The 23,831-nt window shown below is 40.6% G+C and overlaps 2 protein-coding genes across 3 annotated transcripts; one reads left to right on the top strand and one right to left on the bottom strand.

Moving 5' to 3' along the window:
* The first annotated feature begins 1,275 nt into the window (after positions 1–1,275).
* On the top strand, positions 1,276–10,278 carry tm9sf5 (transmembrane 9 superfamily protein member 5). 2 transcript variants are annotated; one of them, XM_070837471.1, is made up of 18 exons: positions 1,276–1,524; positions 2,127–2,194; positions 2,293–2,386; positions 2,640–2,761; positions 2,903–3,032; positions 3,609–3,736; positions 3,893–4,007; positions 4,158–4,237; positions 4,349–4,454; positions 4,909–4,959; positions 5,334–5,466; positions 5,801–5,920; positions 6,045–6,102; positions 6,299–6,458; positions 6,570–6,721; positions 6,847–6,958; positions 7,233–7,404; positions 9,228–10,278. In XM_070837471.1, the coding sequence occupies exons 1-18, from the start codon at positions 1,387–1,389 to the stop codon at positions 9,293–9,295; spliced, it is 2,007 nt and encodes a 668-aa protein (XP_070693572.1). In that variant the 5' UTR covers positions 1,276–1,386; the 3' UTR covers positions 9,296–10,278. The 2 variants fall into 2 exon arrangements, with proteins under 2 accessions (XP_070693572.1, XP_070693573.1); XM_070837472.1 differs by lacking the exon at positions 4,909–4,959.
* Positions 10,279–12,956: 2,678 nt separating this feature from the next.
* Positions 12,957–14,315, bottom strand: gpr101 (G protein-coupled receptor 101). The gene has a single exon (XM_070836412.1). The coding sequence runs from the start codon at positions 14,313–14,315 to the stop codon at positions 12,957–12,959; it is 1,359 nt and encodes a 452-aa protein (XP_070692513.1).
* Positions 14,316–23,831: the final 9,516 nt, after the last annotated feature.

Genomic DNA, 23,831 nt, shown 5'->3' with positions numbered 1-23,831 from the left:
GAGAGCAGAAAAAAGAACAGAAAACAGGAAAAAAAGTACCCAGTTCCTCAAACTAAAACGGTAGTACTTTACAATAAGACTGCCCTTTTAAAGGATTTATAAATGCACAGTTTTCATACATTGGTGCAGGCTCACCATTTAGCAAGATCCAATGACTGCCTACTAGTCATTAATCTTACTTATGAGTTACTAACATTAATACTGGCATAAGGCAGCCTAATTGTAAAGTACAAAACACATTACCATTTATCAGTTATTCATTACCATCTATAACTGGCAAAATGAATTATGAGTAAACTAATTATAAAGCATGTCTAAATCCTTTATGAGGTAGTCTTATTGCGAGGTGGTACTGTATCTCTGTAACTGTAACACCTCTGATTGCACCAATGCTTGCTGGTTTGCTGGAGATCCAAAGTAGCCAATATGTGTCACTGTTTTAGAGACACACCAGAGGGTTTAATTGAATCTATTTAACCCATTATTCTGAAATTATTGATCTCAGCCTGGTTTGGCTCAGTGTGTCTTTTCTCAGCCTAACCATCAACCTATAGGATATACATTCTTTTTTTCTTTTGTCAGATTCCTATCCTGCTTCTTGTTCGGTGTGACAGTAACAGTGACATTCAAGATTACACATATACATACATCTTATTACAAGAGGGATGACGTGTTGCACTTGTATGACAAAATCTGTATATTTGCACCCATTCCGGTTTTTCCAGTCAATTGTCTTGGACTGTGATCTCTGTCACTAGCCAGTATTATCTGAATGTAGTTTCCTCCTCCCTTTTCTCTCTCGCCTCTTCTTATCTCTTATATATTGTACTGCAACCATAGTCATTCACAAGTTATTCCTTCATTGAGCGTTTTTTTCCAACGTGTATAGAGTGTACAGCGTAGGGTTGTTCCTGCAAAGGAAACAAGGATGTTAAAGGAGGAATTGATAAGCTACGTCAGTGATAGTTCCACGGTGTCAAGTCGCTCAGAGGAAAATAGGAAGTCCAATTTTTTGCCTTTCAATATAAAAGCATTGATGATGTACCCGTTACTTAAATTGGAAATAGAATGTCTATAATCCTATTTCTAATATTTAGCTAAACAGAATGAATCTATAAATACGTCATGGGTGCATCTACATCCTCTTTACATTAATATATCCGATATACAAAAGAGATTTCTTTTATTATTTTGAAAATAAAGTCATTTGACTTCCGGTGGTTATTTTGTCGCTTCCGCATAACTTGACGGAGCCAGGCGTCACGGAGCAAGAACCTAGCTAGCTAACAAAGTATAGCTACCAAACGTCCCCTTCCCCTATAAGAAAAAAAACCTATCCTCTATCACAAGTATACAACATCTTCGAAGAACCGTATCCGCGATAAAATGAAGAGGCGGATACACCTTGGTTTTGCGCTGGTTTATTTGCTAGTCTCGTATATCTGTTCGTGCTCGGCGTTTTATCTTCCGGGTTTAGCCCCAGTGAGTTTTTGTGAAGAGGGCAAAGGCGGTGAAGATTGCCAGGTATGGTGAATTCATAAGACTCATAATTTCTGTTAATTGTGCGCCGGTTTTGCTGTAGTTGGAATTGGCATACTTATTTCAATTTGTTATTTTCCTTAAGCTTGCTAGCTAGCCAGTCCTCCTCTTAGGCCCCGGCTATGAGCTGGGGCCGGAGAACTGCCATAATATTCTGATGCACTGCTAATTACTTTTGTTGGCATGGAAATATCTGTACTTTCGGTGGTGTGGCGTTCTTCATCAGCCTAGCATGTGATTGTTAGTACTTTAATACTGATCCACATGGTGGGTCATGACAGACAATAGTCATCATTGTAATGTCGCTACTCTTGATTGACCGCTGCTCTGTCCACGTTACCTGGCAAAGACCAGGTAAGTTTGGACTGGCCAAGAGGTTTGGATCTAGCGTCGTTCACCCCGAGACAGCCTGTCTTTGCTTACAAATCATGCGTTCCCTCCTTATTATATTAGTTGTATGAATGGCCTGCTCACCAGTAATAGCATGGATATGGCTGATTCAACCCACTGATTGAGATGGTAAGCCAGGTTTGTTTCAAGCCATCAAATGTAAACTGGAAGACAAACTGTTTTTTGCTCCTTTTCAGACCGTGATTCAGCTGTTTGTCAATCGTTTGGACTCGGTGGAGTCTGTCCTGCCTTACGAGTATGATGTGTAAGTAACATTTAGTTTCTGCTTGATGCTATTTGTGTAAGATTCAAAGCTCAATATCATTTTCACGTTGTGCGTGACCATCTGCAAATTTGTTAAAGGTTTGACTTTTGCAAAGATGCCAAGGAAAAAAGGCCTTCTGAAAACCTTGGACAGGTGCTGTTTGGTGAACGAATTGAGTCTTCACCATACAAGGTAGGTGTCAACAAGAAAATCTAAACCTGCATGACATCCAATCCAACTCAATTTTATTTATGAAGCACATTCAAAAACCAACAGCAGTTGACCCAAAGTGCTGTACAACCAGAATAGCAAAAGTCATTAGACAACAAAGTAAACACATAAAAAGTTGAACAGTTTAAAAGACAGTTTCTTATTTACATTCCATGTAAGTACCCTTTGTTTAATGAAATCTGTTAATCCAACATGAGTCGTCTGCCTTTTATAGTTCAGCTTCAATCAAGCTCTTACATGCAAAGCGGTGTGCACAAAAACCTACAAGAAAGGCGATGATGCAACCAAACTGGATTTTCTGAAGATGGGAATGCAGCTGAACTACCAGCACCACTGGTTAGTAAAGAACATTCTGCACTGTAATTACCTTCTGTATTTGTGAGTTATTTATAGTATGGATCTCACATGAAATTATAACATGAGCTCAGGCTGTATATGTCAAAAGGATTGTTTAATTAAACCAGTTTTTCTTTTCAGGATCATTGACAACATGCCGGTGACTTGGTGCTATGATGTGGAAGATGGTCAGAAGTACTGCAACCCAGGCTTTCCCATTGGCTGCCTTGTTACCTCAGATGGCCGAGCTAAAGATGCCTGTGTTATCAATGTGAGTTGTGATTTCTGTCTTTGAATGTGTAATCTCCTTAACATATTATGTTTTACCTAATTGGTCATCTACTTGTAAAGTGATCCTCATTGTGACATAGTGAGTACCAGGGATTCCTGAATTTGTCTAGGGTGTCCCAGAATTATATAGTAATTTAGTACATTTACACCTACTTATAACAACTATGATTAGAGTAATAATTTCTCTGCCTAGTTTTAATAATAATGTACATTGTGAGCATATAGGATTCTTGGTTCTTGTTGTTAATCCAAAATTATTATTATTATTATTTACAATGAACTCAAGTCAAGTCTCAAACAGTATTTGATTATATGAGCATATACATTTTATAACAATCTTTATTGTAATTACTGAAGCAAAGACAACAATTCAACCAAAAATATGACATTATTAGAATAGATGTGTCCAGGAAACACAGATACAAAATAAGTTGAAAGTCATGTTATAAAACTCTTTGCAGTCTAGAAGATACTCAGCAACATACAAATGTTTGTTTACAAATCTTACGCTGAGGAATCTGTGTACTTGCCATTGAATAAGAAAATTATTTTTCAGTCTGAGTTCAACAAGAAGAACACATTTTACGTCTTCAACCACGTGGACATCAAGATAACTTATCACAGTGGAGCTTCAGAAGGATGGAGAGGGGCTCGGCTGGTCGCTGCCACTCTGGAGCCAAAGAGGTAATTGTGGTTGGTAGACAGATATGATGCTACCATGTTTTGATCTATGTCCAATCTACTTCAAGACATTGCACCTGAATGACAACTCACCAGCCAAAAGTAACACCAGATTATAGATAATGACATAAAAGATTTTGTGTGTTTTGTGCACAACAGTATCAAGCATGCAGATGAGAAAAGCCCAAGCTGTGAAGGAGGCAACCCAATGGAGGTGCATGGGGAGTTTGATAGTGATGTGTCGATAACTTACACCTACTCGGTCTCATTTGAGGTAAGCCTCTGAGCGACATAACAAATTTTATTTTATAACTAATTATATGTAATTAATATGCAACAGTTTATATGAACCTATGAGAATGAGAAAAAGGACATTTTGGGTACCTTTTTCAATAATCCTAAATAATTTTACTTCCTTTTACAGGAAAACAATTCTATCAAGTGGGCCTCTAGGTGGGACTACATCCTGGTCTCCATGCCTCATACAAACATCCAGTGGTTTAGGTATGAAGATATGTTTCACATTGAGCACCACAGAAACACTCTCTCACTAAAAATCCCTGGGTCGTGATGCTTGTTAGGTGATCAGATGGTATGCCTTGTGTGTTTGTCCAGTATCATGAACTCCTTGGTCATTGTCCTCTTCCTGTCTGGCATGGTTGCCATGATCATGCTGAGAACCCTGCATAAGGACATTGCCAGATACAACCAAGTGGACCAGGTAAAGATGTTGTTGAGCTCTCTCAGTTGGAGCTGATCCAGATGTGTGTATAAAGCACAAACATTCATGTGAAGATTTCTAGTAGATGTAGTTATTAGAAATAAACCGATAACAGATATATTGTCATACTCAAAAGGGTACAGTTCGAATCGCATTAGTTCTTCTGTTATTAGTATTCAATTCAAAAGCTATTCAATGTAGTCTGCACCATTTTGGTGAAAACCTCATATTTCCAAGCCAACAGCTTATATATAATTGTTTAAATATTTTTTAAAGGTAATAAGGCAATGATTAGATTTTAGCATTAACTGTTTCCATCTGGTAGTAACATAGTGTTAGTAGTCATCTTAATCACAATTAGGTGGCTAATGCTTTAAATGTGCAGTGTGAAATACAACCCAGCACATTGGGGGCACAGTATCCAGAATTATAAATATTTTGTTACGTTTCACAGGCAGACTTGATAAAGCTTCCATCGGCCAAGGAAAAATCCTCTCTACCCTATGTAAGCTTATTGAAAGCCTTTCTGACAAAACCAGACTGTGGTTATTAAATCAGGTGTTTGGGTGTGTGATTGCGGCGAACAGACTCATTGAAACAGAATGTAAAATGTGGTGTGGCTATTTTATTAATGTGGAAGTTTCAAAAGGTTTCTTATACTTATGAACTGACTTCAGAGTTTTTTTGCTCCCCATTTTACACATTTTCCTCAACAAATTTTCTCTGTTTTCACCTTATTTTACTTTGCTAGCAGTTGTCAGATTGTGAGGTAGTGTTCACTGCTTGGTGGTTGGTTAACCTTTAACTTGAACCGTTTGCAAATTTGAAATACTTCCTTTTTGTGGCTGTTGCTTTATGGCTCTCCCTCTCCCTTCCCAGGAGGATGCACAGGAGGAGTCGGGGTGGAAGCAGGTGCATGGAGATGTTTTCCGTCCACCAAGAAAAGGCATGCTGCTGTCTGTGTTCCTCGGACAGGGCACCCAGATCTTCATCATGACCTTCATCACACTCTGTAAGGGCTACTTTTCATCAGACTCTAAGATACGATATATTGGAAATTCATTCTCATTAACCTCATATTACTAGTTTCACTTTTCCTTTGTTTTCACCACATCAAACAAATCAAGAGTGACAGCAATTTAAGTAGAACAATTCAAGTCAAACATTTTCCACAGAGGGTCATAAGGATGAGGGTCCATCTATGGGAGTGAATTACATTATCGTGTAAAGGCAAACAAATCAAACAAATTTTAGGCATTTTATTCCGAAAATTATGGGTGGCGCAGATTAAAACTAGTTTTTGTATTGATATTTTAATATTTATGAGTGATGACTGTCCGTTGTAGTCCTGGCCTGTCTGGGTTTCCTGTCACCGGCCAACAGAGGGGCTCTCATGACGTGTGCTGTGGTCCTCTGGGTTCTGCTGGGCACACCTGCTGGCTATGTGTCTGCACGCCTTTACAAAAGTAAGAGTCAAATGAAAACTTTGTTGCAAAATTTCATTAAAGGCTAAAGAATTAACATAGAAAGTGTTAAAGTCAGTGTGATCTTCTCATCATGATGTCTCCATCCATCTGTTTCTGTTCTCAGCTTTTGGAGGTGAAAAGTGGAAGACAAATGTCTTGCTGACAGCCCTCTTGTGCCCAGGGTAAGCTCACTTCACATTTTACTGGTTGGCAGAGGCATATAGCCACAAGGTAGTAGTTCTAGTTGTCTTTAATTTCTGCCCCAGAGTGACATATTGTTCTGAATATCTACTTACTTATACTTAAACACTGCCTTTATCTATGTCTATGTATTAACTTTCTCTGTGTCATTGTCCCTCAACCCCCTCTCTTCCGCAGTATTGTGTTTGCAGACTTCTTTCTGATGAACCTGATCCTTTGGGTGGAGGGTTCTTCAGCAGCGATCCCCTTTGGCACTCTGGTGGCTATTTTGGCTCTGTGGTTTGGAATCTCTGTGCCACTCACCTTCATTGGTGCCTACTTTGGATTCAAGAAAGCCGTGAGTTAGGCCTCCTGGTTTATTGATTTGTCCACCTTGAAATTACTTATTGTCGATGAAAGTTGTGTGCATGTTTGTAGTCATTTCTTCTCTGTTTCTACCCCCCTGCAGGCAATTGAGCAACCAGTGCGAACAAACCAGATCCCCCGTCAAATTCCCGAGCAGTCATTCTTTACAAAGCCCATTCCTGGTATAGTAATGGGTGGTATCCTGCCCTTTGGCTGCATCTTCATCCAGCTTTTCTTCATCCTCAACAGCATTTGGTAAGATGGCAGGAATGTTGTCTGTCCAGATTGGTCTGCAGTTCCTGTTTTGAACTACTTGCACTATTTACAGTAAGGAGGAGCTTGGCTCTTTTCCACATGTCTTTCCACATTCTGTCTTTTAGGTCTCATCAGATGTACTACATGTTTGGGTTCCTCTTCTTGGTTTTCATTATTCTGCTCATCACCTGCTCTGAGGCCACAATCCTGCTCTGCTACTTCCACCTCTGTGCTGAGGTACCTGAATGTTCAGAGAATTTAGTTTAATTTATTTATTTATATTTTGAATAAGTTCATTGCTACATATTGTCTTACTTAGATAAACAAGTACATCTACACCTTGCTAGGCCCTTATTTTTCATTGTCCCTGACTATACGTTATGTTAAGAATATATTTGTGTAGTGCAATTGACTAAGTATGGCCTTTTATTTCTGCATTTTGCTCCAGATTTCACTTCACATATCCTTATTACTGGATCCTAACATGCCATCTTTTGTACTTTGTGTCCAGGACTACCACTGGTGGTGGCGCGCCTTCCTGACCAGCGGCTTTACAGCAGTCTATCTGTTTATCTATGCTGTGCATTACTTTTTCTCAAAGCTGCAAATAATTGGAGCCGCCAGCACCATCCTCTACTTTGGCTACACTATGATTATGGTCCTCATCTTCTTCCTCTTCACAGGTGAGACCTTGAGTTAAGTTACATGTCAGATCTTTAAGCAGCCACAATGACTTCCTGCATGTCTTGACACACTGCAATGATACCTGTATATTGTAATGTTCTGATTGGTTGGTTGTAATTGGATGAAAAACACAAATTATCTTTTCTACACACATTATGTCGGTATTTTGAAAAATTTGCTTTAACTGTAGTCTGAATTTTTCTGAGCAGTGAAGAAGTTCCACTAGCGTACCATATGTCAGCAAGGAAAGGGTGTGTAGCTAGTAGGTGTAAATGCATTGTTTGCTTTGCTGAGTGCCACCCAACATTAGTTCATCTCAACTCTGACAGTTCAGGACCTTAATCCTGTTCCTATAACATAATACTCCAGGAAGGAGTCTACACTATTGTGCAACATTTGTTTGTCCTGGTTATTTATTTAAAACTTGGCAGTGACCCTTTTATGTCTATACTGGCAGTACAGAAGCACGGTGTCAGAGGCACTTAAAGAGAATTTGAACGGTCCCATTTGAATTTTTGTTTTAAAGTTTAATGAAAATCAGAGAGACTGTGAGACTAGAAAGTTCAAAGTCCCTCTTGGTCAGATCTAGTTTTGCGCACTTATTTGGGTCATTTACACTGTTTGTAGTTTGCAGTTTGACAGCTGAAGCCTAGCTGTTGCGGGGAGTTCCCTTTTTTTTTGTACTGCTGTGTATCAAAAGATACTAGCACCACACTCACTCGTTGCCATGGATGATAATGAGTCTCTATGCACTTAGGATTCTTGACCATCGCTATTATGACAACTTTTCTTGTGCTTGCACTCTGAAATCAAGCTGCGTGATTAAGGTTGTGGAGATCAATGCACCACACACATCACAAGGCTAGGATGAACAGAACATTGTTGCCGCTTTTGTCTCCATGTTAAGAGAGGACGATTGACACATGTTGACATGGTAACAGCCCTCTCCAGCCCTGTCCAGCTCTCGTGCACACCCACTCATGTGAGACTAGGGGTGTGTGTGCAGAAACAGGATAATGTGTGCAGGACTAGATAACAGCCTAGTCTTTATGTCGACCAGAAATACACGGCTCACCAGATGATGTCAGATGATGACACTTTTTTCTGGTGTTATACTGTCATTGGGCCAGATAAAAGTTAGCCCGTGGCCCTGCTTGTCACTGCAGCACTGCTTGACACTATCTTAAGACAGTGCTGTAAGTAGCAAAGGGACGAGATGTCAAAAGATTATCACCAAGAAGTAATCCAAGGATTCAAGGCAAAGATGATCAGTTTCCCTCCTTGCTTCCAGTTTTGATCAAAATAATCCTAATCTCTCCCACCCCCCCTTTTTTTTTTAACTTTTTAGTTTCTTGTCTTTTCTTTTTTTCACCTCATCCCAACTTTGATCACAACTTAATGCGGGAATGGGTTGCATTGGCCCCCATTGAGCAGTCAAATAGGACTTTTATACCCACATGAACTGATCCAGGATTTTGACCAATCTGGCCTCACAGCATCAGAGGAAAAATATTATACAATAATGTTTTTACTGTTGTGTGGAGATTGCAGTCCCAACCCTGTCAGAAGTTTTTTTTCCTAAATTATAAGTGGAAGTTGGTTTTGTTGTGGCAGCAAGCTGGCCTTGAAGTTTAACGCTTTGTTAATTTTCTGTGCCTGTGCTCCTAAAGTATGTTAATTTCAGGATCTTGTGGCTTTCAATTAATTTTGTGCTTTGTCCCACTTTGAGTGTTTTTAAGTTTTTAAGTGTGTTGTTGTGTTATTTTTCTATTTTGTAATAACATTTATCAAATCATTCCTCCAACCTGACTCTTTTTCTTAGGTACAATTGGCTTCTTCGCCTGCTTCTGGTTTGTAAATAAGATCTACAGTGTGGTCAAGGTGGACTAGAGGACTGAGGGAAAGACTGACTCCTTCCTGTCGCAGTACTTGCTTTCGTCAGTGCTGGCTGTGTGATAATGTGGTCTGAATGGACCTGAACTGAAACCATCACTTGTCATAGAAAAGACCCGAAGAGAAGAGCCCGTCCTCTTTTGTGCTTTAAAACCATTTTGCTGTTGATTTCTTTTTAAAAAAATATATAATTTTGTGTTCACTGTTGACAGGTAATTCTTTGAGTGGTTCCTTGAAAATCGGTGTGGGTTCCAATGGACTAGGTGTCATAGTGAGCAGTTTGTTTTGGTGGGTTTAACAAGAAACTCTGAAATGTTTTTATTTTAATTTTCTAAAGAGAGTAAAATGTTCTGTATTTTGCATTTCTGTTCCCCCATGGCTAAATGTTTTTTGTTTTTCATTACCTGTTCTGACGATGAAGAAAATGTGTGTACATATACTGTATAGAGAGAGCAAGCGAGAGAATGCTACTTCAAGATTGTCTCCATTAAGGAACCTTCTGTAGGAGTTTTTTTTGTTTCTTTTTTAAGGTAAAGACGGGGCTATGAGTCCATAGGTGTCCGCCTGTATTGTAGTTCAAAAATTATATAAAACACTGACATTGCTATGATACATGTCTTTTGTATTCGATGGCTGCATTTTTAAGTTTGCATAGAAATGAAGGGTACACTTGGTTAAGAAGCACATCTGTATCATAGAAGAATATGCTACAGCTACAGTATGTTGCACATGAAGGAAGGCTTCTGATCTGATGATTCGTTTGGCCACAGGAGAGATTTTCACCTCGTATCATAACACGGTCCATGAATTTACTGATTCCGTACATATACCACCAATGAGTTGCACCCTTTTAGATTTTAATAGGCGGTATGCTGAACTTTAACTACATAAAACACTGCTGCCTTTTGCTTCGGGCAGTGCGGAGTCATCACCTAAGGTGATAACATTTTTACAAATAAATGCAATTAATTCAAAATGAAGGCCACATGTTTTTTCTTTGAGCTGCTATTATGTACACATGAACATTCTCCACGTGATTAGCCGTGCTTCTTTGTTTTGTGAGTGATTTGATTTAGAGTGATTCAACTCCTTATCCATAATCAGATTATCTGATTAATCTATATGAATCTGTATTATAGATTATCTGACAAATGCTATGTAGCGCAGTATTTGTGGCCTCATCTCCCTCCTCAGTCACATGTATTGTATGTAACAATCTTTCCATTTGTGTGGGGATGTTCATGAATTTCTTTGAACTTAAACTTCTATGTACAGACTTCAAAATTGAGAAATTTACCACAAATGCACAAAAATATTCAATTTACGAGCCTTCAGGTTTTGTTTAATCTCTGACAACTATCTTGAAAGTGCTGCCGTGCAGTCATGTTTATTTTAGCTTGGAATTCAAAACATCTTTTGGATATCACTCATGCATTTATCACTTTAATTTAAGGTAAGATATTCCTTTCCTTTTCCTTTCCCGCGATGGGGAAATTTACAACGTTACAACAGCAGTGCGTAACAAAAACAGAGTACAATACGAACAAAAGGTAAACTAGTGGACTGATATAAACAGGAGGAGATATAAAAATATGTACAATTTCTTGCATGCCTCACTCAAATGCCCTGGTTGCACAATATGTTGTTTTGCCTGGTGTTAAATGTAAAGACCTGATCATAAAGAGCTGCTGTAAGTTAATTTCAAACTCTCATCACAGTGTATTTAAAGCCAGGCCTTTGTTGATAGTGGTGAGGAAGAACCTCAACACATTGTGCACACCTATTGTAAATGTAACCTCAAGTAAGTGTCAGATCTGGAAAATGTATTGAATTAAAAGTACAATTTTACACATAATACAATTAATTCACTTTTATTAAACAACAGACAAGTTTTCATTTGGATAAGGAAACCAGAAATAATACAAAAGCACGATAGAAATCACAAAAATGTGTAGTTTTAGAGCACTTAAAAACATTTTCTCTTATTTGATGATTCATTTCATTACATACTGCACTAAACCACTTTGTCCTTTACAGACCAACACCCTGACAAACTTATTGTACAAGTCTGATTGTCATTTACAGTATAATACTGTAGTATGGATTTCTCCAGTGACCTTCTGAATAAACCTCAAGGCTCAAATTCACACCACTCCAACCAGGTAATAATAATAATTATCGTTGCACACTGGGAGCACCCTGGTTCATTCTGCAAAATAGTTTTTTCTCTCTCCCAAAAGGGCACAAAAACATGACGAAATGGGGACGAGACACACTTTTCAAATAATGCACATAAAATTTTGATGCACCTATGACATCCTTTGGCAACACATAATCTAGTACTCATTCTCGTCATAGCTTTAAACAGATTTTTCTATTACAAATATCAGGAGGTATCTTTACAAATCTACATGTATTCACTGGCCAGTAACAAATCTTTTACATAAGATCTTGCAGCATGCAGCTTTCGTTTAATACGTGGTGCAAGGAGTCCACTGGAGTTAGGTTTTCTTTTTCTTTTTTTTATCATACCCTGCTCTCTATGTATTTTCTTTTCAACAAAAATACTACGCTTCCTCAAATAAAGGCCGACATTACAAAGGCAGCAAATACTGAGTCCAAATATACAGTGGCACACAGTAAGACACAACATTTCCTTCTCCATTGAGCTAGAGTTAAAGGAAACAAAGAGGCTAGGACATAGTGGCTATCCCATCAGGGAGAGGGAGTCACCAACACTTGAGTTTTCTGTAATTGGCAAACACAATAAATCACTATTCTACTTGTTTACTCAAAAGGCGCTTGGAGACTAAGAACAGTTACTGCAACACAGACGTCAACACACATATGCTCACTTGCTCAACAAGATTCAAGAACAGAGATGGGCATTATATTTTTTTCTACAAGCGTACCCTGAGTTCATTAGCTGCAGGCGAAGGTCGCTTGCACTACAACAAGGACAGAACATCCGATGCCCTTGGGCCAGATCATAGGGAGTAAAACACAAAAAGTTGAAAGGTGAGAGAGCATTTGTGCAGATACTGTAGATCAGCCTTGTCAGAGACACCTATGGCCTGCAATTTGAACGAATTAGTCAGAACAGCAACCATCTGATCCAACATAGCAATTTCTCTCTCTATATGGAAAGTCTAGGCTAAAAAAACTTGAAATAGGCCTGCAGGAAAAGACGTATAATACAAATGAAGTCTGGTTTCTGGATTTACTTTAGTTTTAATCTTTTTAAAATTTGGAATGATTAAAATTCCCATTTTAGCCAACTAGTACAATAATGGCGATTTGTAGAGACAAAACAGCTGCACACGTCCTGACTTATCTGACACGTGTGGTGACTCCTAAAACTGCATTTACATACAAATCCCTCAAATTGTGCCTGAAAATACAACATTGAAAATAAAATAACTGCATTGTCTTGTTGAGGATTTCTTTCACACAACCAGTATGTCATACATTCATAATGCAACAATGAATGAACCAATTCATTTTTCAAAGAAGTACATTTGGCCTCACGTAGGTCGTTTAATCAAAGAAGTACTACTACTACTACTTCCGAATGAATAACCCTGTTGTCAATAAGGCATATCAGCTGATGTGTGCACACACTGTATGACAAGCTCTTAAAGTAAGAGCAGATGACTCCTCAAGATAGTTTAGTGCCCTGTTTGCTGTGGACTGTGAGCTCCCTCTCAGAGCTGATACTGGTTGAGGTGGTATCTTTACGGCTGTCCCTTGACTTCCTCTCGCAAGTGGGGGAGGAGGATGTTGTGCACTCTTCCCAAGTCCGCAGAGGGAACACTCGAGCAGTCAGGCTGGGCAGGTGAGAGTGGGCACCGAAGCGTCCCTCTGTGGTTGTGAAGCAGCTCTCCACGGCAGAGCTCTGGCTCGGACGGCCCTGTTTGCAGAACAGCCCACAGAGCAAAGCGAGGAACTCCTTCCTCACGCTACGGTGCATGTAACCGTAAATGTACGGGTGGAGGCAGCACTGCAAAAAGAAGAGCACGAGGGCAAGGGAGGACAGCCAGGTGGGCACAGCTGCTCTGGCACTCATAGATATAGTGTTCAGTATGCTGTACGGCCCCATGCTCAGGATATATGAAGCCATAATCACAAAAACTACACGCGCTGCCTTGCAGTGGTAGTGGAAGCGTCTGTGCCTAACTCGGACAGGATACCCCCGGGCTGAGTAGGGGCCGCCAGGAGAGCTGGCCTGCTGAGGTTGGGGCTGAGGCTGCCGCTGTGGACTGCTAGGTCCCTGGAAGTCCTGTGGGCAAGGCTGGGAATAGGACTGTGTCTGAATGGGGTGCACAAGCGCATTTTGCCTTCGAGCCGCTCTGAACACCATCCAGTAACATCCGAGCATGATGAGCACAGGCAGCCAGAAGGAGAAGGTGGACACCACGGCGGAGTATGACAGGCTAGAGGACCACACCACTGAGCACACGTTGTGATGACGGTCAAAGTCAATGGCCCCCCAGCCGTAGAGGGGAGGTGTGCTCTGCAGGAAACTGAGAACCCAGGTGCAGATAATCAGGTTGGTGCCCAGGTGAGGGGTCATGCGGGTGGGATACGACAGAGGGTGGATGATGGCCAGGTAGCGATCCACAGAGACAACTATGATGGTGTTGACTCCAGCAAATGCAAAAAGGTGCATGAGCACCACCAGAGCCTGGCACAGTCGAGCATCCAGGGGCCACACACCTGGCACCGTAGCTGCGATGGCAAAGGGCATGACTAATATGGTCTGGAGTAAGTCCGCCAAGAGGAGGTTGAGGACGAAGCGGTTGGCCACATGGAGAAGCTGCGGCTTCCTCTGGAACACCAGCAGAACCACCACATTCCCAAACAAAGACACACACACAATGAGAGATATGAGCACCATCTTCACCATGCTGTTAGCAGTGGAGGACCAGACTGGGTCCTGACTGGAGCCGCTGAAACCGGGCTTCCAGGGAACATCAGTGAAATTTGCGCCCATGCCGGGCGCCTGAGAGCTTGGCATTCTTGGTCCTACAGCAGGGCCAGTGAGTGCACATCCAGCGTCACATTCAGCAGAGTGTTGACATGAAGTCAGGTTGGTCCCATGTCAATCAGAGGAGTGTCAGCAGAGAAAATCAGGTTTTGTTTGCTTCTCAGGGTGTCAAAAAAAAATGACCTATTCAGTGGATTTCTGGTGCAAAATGCAACATGCATCTCACATCACTCCCACATGGATCTCACCTAACATGGCAAATCATCCATCATATGTGAGAGCAGTCCAGTAAACTCATCCAGGAGGAGCCTGTAATAATGGAGATTATCAACACTGATTCTCTGTTCATCGTGATCAGTGATTAATCCCTGGACGTTTCACCCACCGAATGGGCCTTACTCTTCTCGCAGCCCACATCTGCAGAATGAAAAAAATGGAAATTGTCTGGCGACAGAAAATGCCACCGTTCAAGCCGTCAGCATCGACTGAGGCTGTCCAGACGGTGGCAAATATCGCGGATTGCTAACCTGTAAATGATGTATAATACCTTGAAATGATCAGTGATGCGGTGTTTTGCTTGAGGATGCTCAGTCTGACGCGCGCGGTTTTCGTCGTTTTGCTCCCATTTCAGCATCAGCACCAGTCAATGGCAGCGAGCTTTCACGGCTCAGCTAACATACGCTGCGTGTCTTCACCCAGCGGGGGTCTCTCATCCAGACGAGCATATCTCTCCTTCGCTGCTCTTTTCGGATTTCATGGCAGATCAAACATTTATTATTTTATCAGCTTTGAGTCCTCCTCAGCAGTCTTAGGCTACTTACGGTCTGCTCCTGTCTCCGAGGTGTCAGAATAAATAATAATAATAAAAAAAAAAAAGCAAGGACACCTGCACTGAAATCTCTCCCCGCTGGAGCTCGTCACATAACCCCCCCACCCCACCCCTCCGACTCCCATCCGCTTCCCATATTTTTTGTTATGGATGTGCAAGTGCGTTACACGACTCTAACACTTTTCCACATGGCGGAATCATAAGAAACAAATGCTGTTCCCACTTTTATTGTCTTTACGGATGTTTGAAGTGGAAAGAACATCCCTGCCCAGTGGGGGTTGAACATATAAATTATCATTTGTTCCTTTCTATACTCGGAGTCCTTTTTATAAGGGCCATTAAAGAAATCAGTCATCAAGAAATGTCCTTAATTAAGTGTCTCACAGGTCTCCTTAGTAACAACAAGTGATTCAGTCCGATGGCTGTTTATGTGATCTTCACATAATTGGATGGCTGTCAGGGCACAGAACAAAACAGGACTTAAGTCAGTCTCCATTGAAGCAGGCATCTCTGCAGAGCACCAAGCACTCTCACAATGTTAGCCGAGCATCAGTATTTTAGCAGCACCCAGCTGGTGCATCTGTCACAGGGTGACATGGGACTATGAGAGCAAAACATCCAAACTATATTACAAACTACATAGACTGTTTTAAGCATTTTCTATTTGAAAGAGTCCTGAAACACTCCATAACACACACCATCTGCTCATTGGTCTTTTGGTAATAAAACAGCGCTAAAATATTGCAAAACAATCTCATCTAAAGTTCCAGTTACCACTTGTTCCGGAGCTTTTGATCATATGGGGCGATTTTCATTAGCAGAAGTAGTTTCGCCTATTTATCATGGAGCTGAAGATGTTCAAATTGTAATTGTTTTCCAGAGCACTTTAAGGACCTCTCCATGTCCACGTTGGCTTAACATGCTCAGCTTTAGTGTTCATTCTTGACTTGAAACAAGCATTTGACAAAACAGTTTCATTTAAAGGTACATTTCATCTTCATCTGCAGATAGATAGCTATTTTCATGCTGATTTCTTCTTTCTTTCTGCACCACCTCAAATAAGCTCTCCCACCCTTTCTCCTACAGACATGAGATTAAAGACAGAAATACTCAACCTGTGTTTTCCAAGTGTTGCACAGGTTCTTCTAGTGTTACACTAGCAATCCCAAAGCACTGTAGGATCCATATTTGCTGTTGGTCTTGGCTGCTGTCTGATCAGTGCCCGGCTATATCAATACAACAGCTCTTCGAGAAGCACTTGGCTTAGGCTAAAGCAACATTTATTTGCCCAACAAGTAATTAGTTTTAACCTTAAAATCTTAATTTACTGATTTAAAAAAGAAATGAACTGCATCTGTTTTATCATAACAACTCTTTCAGGCTTCGTTATTCAACCTCTGACAGAGTGAAGCTGATACACGACCTTGATTCGTTCTAAACGTAACAGAGGCTGAATGGCTAAATAGCACCTCCTTGTTATGAGCTGAAATGTATTTACATGGGACTTGTGACGCCTGTATTAACACAAGCTCAGTTTTGATCAAATAACCACAACCTGTTGGTATAATATAGGCTACGCATTTGTATAAGCTGCCATTTTTATTGCTGGAAACACAAAAAAATTGCCTCACCACGTCAGCCTTTCTAGCAAAAAGACTTCATTAAGATGCACAGAAAACAAAAGCAGTACAACATTGTGCAATCCAATTAGTCTGTAGCTTACATCGCCTAATCAACGCTCGTAATTAGTCATTTTATTTCAAGTCTTTGCTCTATTTGAGCTATCAAAAAGCTCTTTGATGTGACTCTCCGGCACCCTGTGTTTTAGATTTAGATTGCAAATGAAATGCTGGTGACTGATTGGGGTGGGGAGATGCTTCCCTGTTATTATGCTGAATGGACTGTGGTTCAAAGGGAGACCCACAGGCCTGCTGCCTCATGGGATTATTGGACTGTTAATACAATATGAAATCTGTTCTCAGTGGCCTCAGGTGCCCATCTCTCTGTCTCTAGCTCTGTCAAGCTGCTTCTCCTTCATTCACTGTCACTCACTGACACCTATGGGCCAACAAAATCAAGCACATACAGAGAATAGGTCTGCTTGTTCTTTTCTCTCTCTCTCTCCCTCCATCTGTCTATCCAGGCGTCGATTTTCATTTAGTTTCTTTCAGTTAATATGAGCTTTATTGGCATAACTGCAAATGCACACTTGTGCAGATGATAATGTAAGAATTGGATATTATCACTGGCATTAATGTAATGAAGAGAAGAGGATAAACAATACATTATAGATTTAATCAATTCATTTAAACATGAACCTTGCAGCACTGATATAGTTCTTTTTTTAGAAAAAAAAAAAAAGCTGAATGTAAAGTGGATATTTTGAATTATCCCTCTCTCTCTGCTGCTTATCCTCCATAAGCAGAGCTAAATGGTCATTTTGAGTATTTGTTGTTTGTAATTTGTTGACACTATGGAGCAGAATACCTATAAAACTGGCAAATTGCTCCACAGCCCTGACATATGGCTTTATAAAGCTTTTATGGCTGATGTGTTCCATGATTATCCGCTGCCTAGAATTATCTGCTCCTGTGAAAAAAATTTATGGGTCTTCCCCCCCTGCTAAATGCTGTGTCTCTCTGCATTAACACCCAGTCAATCAGTCTGCTGGTTGTTGATTGTCAGTTTGTTTGAATGTTTTCTGCCCTCTGCTGGTCAATATCAGGCAGTTTTGTTAGGAACATGTCAAGCTTGAGTGAAGAAACAGAGATGAGAGGATTCCTATTCAATGTTACATCCACTGACTGTCTATATATATATATATATATATATATATATATATATATATATATAAACAGTCAGGAAAACACACTAGCATATATCTAGGTAATGACACCCTAATGACCTTAACTGTGTTCACCAACAACACTAATCTAACCATTTTCAATAATAGCAATACATATTATAATGGTAATAATATGTACATATACGACTATATTCAGTATGAAAATTACATGTATGCGTATTATACAGATGCACTCAAGCACATACTTGCAAGTACATACTGCATTGAATTTATGGTGGTATCATTAGACAGCTCTTGTCTCTCTCGGCTGTTTGCGGGTGACGGTGTTATATAGAGATTGTGTTGTTCTTGTATTTTTACCCAGCAGGACACATGCCTGGCTGCTCCATACCGATTACAGCAGTTCAGTCTTCGTATTTTTCCCAGACACTTGGGACACTGGGAAATATATTTCTTTAAAATTGTACATTTTGAACAGGAGAGCAAAAACATGCTGCTCATCCTCTATACTCTATATATATATTTTAGCTAAAAATGCATTGTTTACACTTTCACCTTTCCAAACCCTGTTTTACAATTAGCCTAACAAAGTTGGTATGAGATTGAGATGACTTGGCCTTTGAATTATGTGAATATAAAATGTTATCAAGTCAGACCCCACATGATTGTGTCAAAGCAATGAGATGACCTGATGGTGATTGTGTATGTCTGCCTTCGCCAATGAAATGAGAGCTACTTTCCTGGATTCTCAGGATTATTTTCGAAATGCTACTTCTTATCCATATTTATTAATAAAACTTATATTAATAATAATGTAAGGTGTCATTTTTTAAGTGTTTGATATTAAAGATTCTGCAAAGCATATTACGGTCATGGTATTAGAGCAATTTTATTGTTGTCATAAGAATAATTTTAGACATCATTAATATATGTCTTAATATCTTAATGTTTTGAATACCAAAGTGAACAGCATTAGGATTTACTTATAAATCTTGCAATTCCTCATATTTTGTTTTGCAGATCTAGTATGTATTTTTATTTATAGAATACATCTAAATAGTGCCAGCAAACCAAAACCATAAATGTTGAGGTCCCACAGTCTGCCAACACTTTTGGAGGAGTCTCCAGGAGTCTCTCTAAGCTGTTCTATTAATCTACCAGCTGTGGATCTTGTAAAATAAATCTTTTAAAATCTGTAACTCCTGAGGAAACAAAATGAGCAATTTCATAATATTTTGATAATTCAGCTAAGGGAAAAAAAAGCATTTGTTCAATTGCTATGTGTTTCAAAATTTGTCACTTCGTTGGCTTGTTTGAGAAGTCGACGTTTGCTGTTTGTTTTGTCTTTTTTCTATCTTTTCTTTTCTATCTTGCTGCTGCTCCCACTCATAATCAGTTAAAATGGATAAGTCGTGTGACAACAGCAATAACAACTATGCCTGATCAACAAAATTATATTCTCTTATCAGTGCAGCTCAGGAAATAGTCTACGACATTCTTCCGTTGCTCTCAATTGGAGGATGATTACAGCTCTGGGTAAATGCAGGAATGTGCACAATTAACATGCTCTTTAGGAATGGAGGGAACATTACATTCTTTAAATTGTGTAACTGAAATAAAGAGACTTGCTTATACAATGCAAAGTGTGTTTTTGTCTACATGATGAATGTCGATATATCCGCTGTCTGTCAGGAGTACAAGCATAGAAGTACTTAAAGGCATGGGGACGCACATAAACTGAAACACAAGCATGCACACACACATACACACACACCCACACATATATATGATAAAGCGTGGTTGCAGTGGGCAACTGCAAAGAGAAATCTCTGTAAACAAACAGATGACAAAAAGATTGAGAGCAACCATCACAGCACTGCTCTCTAAAGGGAGCCTTTCATTTTATTGCACAATAGCAGTTGTCTCCGAAGCCCAAACAGTTTAGAAGTAATTACTAGTGTTTTCCCCAGAAGGTGATTACTTTGCCACACTTGGCAGCCATTGTCACCGGCCGGGCACCACACTCATCAGCCCTACAAAGGGGAGAAGTGCTCGATTGATGATGAGCCCTCTGTGGCTCGGAGAGAATTTAAAAGTACTTGTATGAGGCTCTTTCAGGAGATTAACTTGCAATAAGGGCTACCTGCCATGGACACATTCCCTGTATTCATGGTGCTGGCACAAAGACTTTTTTAAGAGGGGCACAGCTGCATGAAAGCAAATGGTGAATGGGGATAATAGTCACAAAAGACAACAAACCTCAAGTGTAAAGAAATAAAGTGTTTTTTAAGATGGGAGGCTTCCATTCAAAGCCAGACCATTCCTTCTTTTGACCATTGAGGATCCGGCCACTCCACCACCCAAGGCCTCAATCTAATTATTTTAGGACAAGACATGTTATGGTGCAAAGTGACAAAGAGAGAGCACTCCGGACCAAAGTGCACTTTAATTCAATCATTCTATTGGACAGATTCCCCCTTCAAATGGACGTCACACAGCAGTAGACTGGCACAATCAGGAGGCTCCTGGCAAGGCCTCAGGTTCTTTTGGCTGAGATGAATAACACAGAAATTACATGCACTTGTAGATATGAGTAAATGTATGCACAGATATGAGTAGTGTCTTATTTGCTGGCGTGTTTTGCAAAATAATAAACTGTGTGAGGAGGTGCGGGTTTATTTTTTTATCGGTAAATTGTAGAAATCTTCAAAGGCAGATTAGACCAAAGCCACAGGGGCCCAGATCCGATTCCATTCATTAAGCTCAGAGAGAGAGAGACACACAGAGAGAGAGAGACTGCATGTGTCCTTGCTTGCCTAAATGTGAAAATTGCTCATGCCATTATTTCAGATGAGAAAGTAGGAACTGAATGGATTTGCTTTAATATAACAGACATGGGATACCACATACAGAGAGACAGAGGGGGGGCCAGACTTCTTTGCTTTTGCTCACACAGTGGAAAGGCCCTGACAGGTGTGCTTTTGTGTGCGTATGTCTATGTGAGGGTGAGGCAGATTGAGTGTGTGTGTGTGTGTGTGTGTGTATGCATGAACGTGCGCTTGAGGACGTGAATAAACACAGACATAAGGTGTGTATGTGTGTGCATTTGTGAGTGTGTTAAGCCGCTCCACGTTGTGGTGCCACTCCCTGGTGAAGAGAGGGGCCTTCTCACTTCTTCTTGGTCTGGTCTTATAGTAGGCCAGGATTCAGTGCTGACCTTCATAAGACTCAGACTAACTGATCCTGAGGTCGAGAGAGAGAAAAATAAAGTGTGAGCATATATGCAGAGAAAAGCCAGTGTTAGCTATTAAAGTGCTTGATTCTTACCACCATTTCGGAGATCTTTGGATTAGTTCCAATCTGTGCAAGAAAGTCGTCAATCCCAGTTTGCATCTTGGATCTTCGGTAAGAAAATTTAAATTGCCTGCTTTTATGTTTTGAATGGTTCTGTATTTTATTCAGTTTTGTAACGCAAGAAACTATATAGAATATAACATTGGGGAAGTTGTATCTAAAATGTTTGTGTGATGCCAGGTCAAAAAATGCCTGTCTCGCCAAGCATTGCCGTATGCCAGCTCATGCCTCCTGCGAAACTTGGGCGTTTCACCTCTTTAATTTTGACATCAGTGCCATGGTCAATCAGGTGAATGACACTCAAAGGTCAGAGGTCACCTCACCTAATTTAGTGACCAGGGATCAAAGATCAGAGAATAATCCCAAAGATAACTCTTTGTTAAACGCCTATTGATAGAAATGTTAGGCATAAGTTATACGTGCGCAATTACATTTGTTCTTTATTATTAAGATGCATTGCTCAAGAAAAAGAAAAAGAAAGTTTTCAGTAAAGGTTGTCCTGTACTATAGCAGTCAGAGACTGGTGCAGTTTTATATATGGCCACTAGATGTCAGGATTTGCCTAGTTACAATGCACTACCCCCCTCGCCCCCCACCTCCTCCGCCCTTTACCAACACCTGAGGGGGAAACTTGTGAGTAGCCTACACATGGTGTGACAGCTTCCCCAGGAAGCTCGGGTGACATTTGCCTCACTTAATGACACAAGCTAATTAATCATTAGCTGTCCCAGAGGTATTGCTGTTTGAGAGGCTTTGTCGTGCCTCTCCCCAGTAGGGGGTCCCAGCCTCAACATGTTATGTATGCATAACTGCCTCATCCCACGCTGCAACATCTTAATTCTCACCCATTTAGCTACTTTGACTGAACTACACTCATTCGTTTTTCAACCCTTCATCTCGGATAAAGTATAAGCTGCTGAGAGATGGAACACCTTAATTTTTCTCAGCATCTTGCATGTAACATAGGGAGCCACGGAGTCTCTATCCCTATGTAAGATGGTGCTTGGCCAGTGTTGTACTATTCTGCAGAAGTGAGGAGGAGAGATTTTATTGATGTTTGCTTGGGCAGACAATTGGATGGGGGCTTAGATTTGCTGCATGAATGGTTTTAACCACATCACTTTATCAAGGCCCAGTGGACACTTTCACAGACGTATCAAATTAATGTATTCTAGTCATATTCCTGTCTTTTTTAAATGGTCCTTCATTGGTCTTGTTCTTTAAGCTGGTCGTGGCTAAAGTTTGGCTTACTTTTGTGTCTATCTGTGGTCAAAAGTTGGAAATGTGAGGGAAGATCACTCTCTAACTCCAAGCAGACTGAAATTTTTATTGCGGCTCTGCTTGAGTGAACCTAAGGTGATAGAACATTTGAAATTTGAGTGAATGTGTATGTGAACCCAAGCTAACAGGGCCATGTGGGTCATGAGTAATTATCTCTCATGGGGTGAAACCCTTTCTAGCTTGGCTTTGACTCCAACAAGAATGTGCGAAAAGCCTTTGCGAAATATGGAGAAAATGAAATCTGCCCCCTGTATGTGTTTCTGCCCCCTCAGCATCATTACTGCCCCCCCTACCGGGTCTCAGGCTGGTTTTGGACAGACCAAGCCTGTTCATCACATACTGGGGGCTCTAGGTGATGTGCTCAGGTTTCCCCTTCACCCACCACAGAGGAGTATGGGGTGGTGCATGTGTGGACGGGGCCATTGGGGGCACTTGCTGATGAGGGCCTAGGCTGCAGGAGGGCTTTGAAAAATGTTAGAGGTTTTGGGATGAGACTCAAGGTACCCTTGGGATACTCTGACCCCTGACACCTGCTCGCTGGCCCTTGTGCTTTGTTCTGTGACCTGAGAATGGTGCGTACTTATGGAAAGATACAACCCAGCATTCAGCTAATCCAAAACTGTGGAAATCTGGAATGCAGGTTGCAAAGGTGGGTCATCAAATGATTGCTGCACGCTTAAGCCTCCACGTATGTCCACTCTATAGTGACATTATTTCTGTTTCTGTACTGCTGTGTATTACGATATGTTTCTCTGTATTTGCACGTCACGTTTACCTTTACCCATTGCCATTTACGCTAATGGCAGCCATTATAAAACAAGGATGGGCAACATGTTCGGATGCTGTTGTCCAATCATAGTTGTAGTTCATTTTCTTGGTCTGTGCTAGGTTTGAATGCAAGTTGTAAGGTGTACATCAAATAATAATTCCTGAAGTCCTATACACACATGGTAAAATTATTCCATTTCATGGGAGCGCCTACTTATTGATATGCAAAGGAGTACCGGGTGAGGCTTTAGCGCCCCTGCTCTGCCAGGTGCCATTTAATATCACTTGGATATACACAAGATCCTTCATTTCAACTCCAATCACGGCAAGATTTCACTCTGCCACGAACAGCCATTATAATTCTGCTAGTATAGGACAAACATAGGCCCTTTTACTGCAGCAACGGCATAGAGTAAACTCGAGTTCTGATCTATAGTGGTGAGAGAGAAGTCTGTAAAACAAACACAGGTCTCTAAGTAAACCTATCCTCCAAAGATGAGCTCCATGG

The sequence above is a fragment of the Pempheris klunzingeri genome, chromosome 9, assembly GCF_042242105.1.
Source record: "Pempheris klunzingeri isolate RE-2024b chromosome 9, fPemKlu1.hap1, whole genome shotgun sequence".
Classification (NCBI taxonomy): Eukaryota; Metazoa; Chordata; class Actinopteri; order Acropomatiformes; family Pempheridae; genus Pempheris; species Pempheris klunzingeri.
Note: the sequence above shows the minus strand (reverse complement) of the source record. Positions and strands in the feature narration are given on the sequence as shown.

Coding starts and splice junctions, on each gene's coding strand:
- gpr101 (XM_070836412.1), bottom strand. CDS start 14,315: ATGCCAAGCTCTCAGGCGCCCGGCATGGGCGCAAATTTCACTGATGTT.
- tm9sf5 (XM_070837471.1), top strand. CDS start 1,387: ATGAAGAGGCGGATACACCTTGGTTTTGCGCTGGTTTATTTGCTAGTC. Junction 2,762..2,902: donor CTGAACTACCAGCACCACTG/GTTAGTAAAGAA, acceptor TTTTCTTTTCAG/GATCATTGACAACATGCCGG. Junction 4,238..4,348: donor ACAAACATCCAGTGGTTTAG/GTATGAAGATAT, acceptor GTGTTTGTCCAG/TATCATGAACTCCTTGGTCA.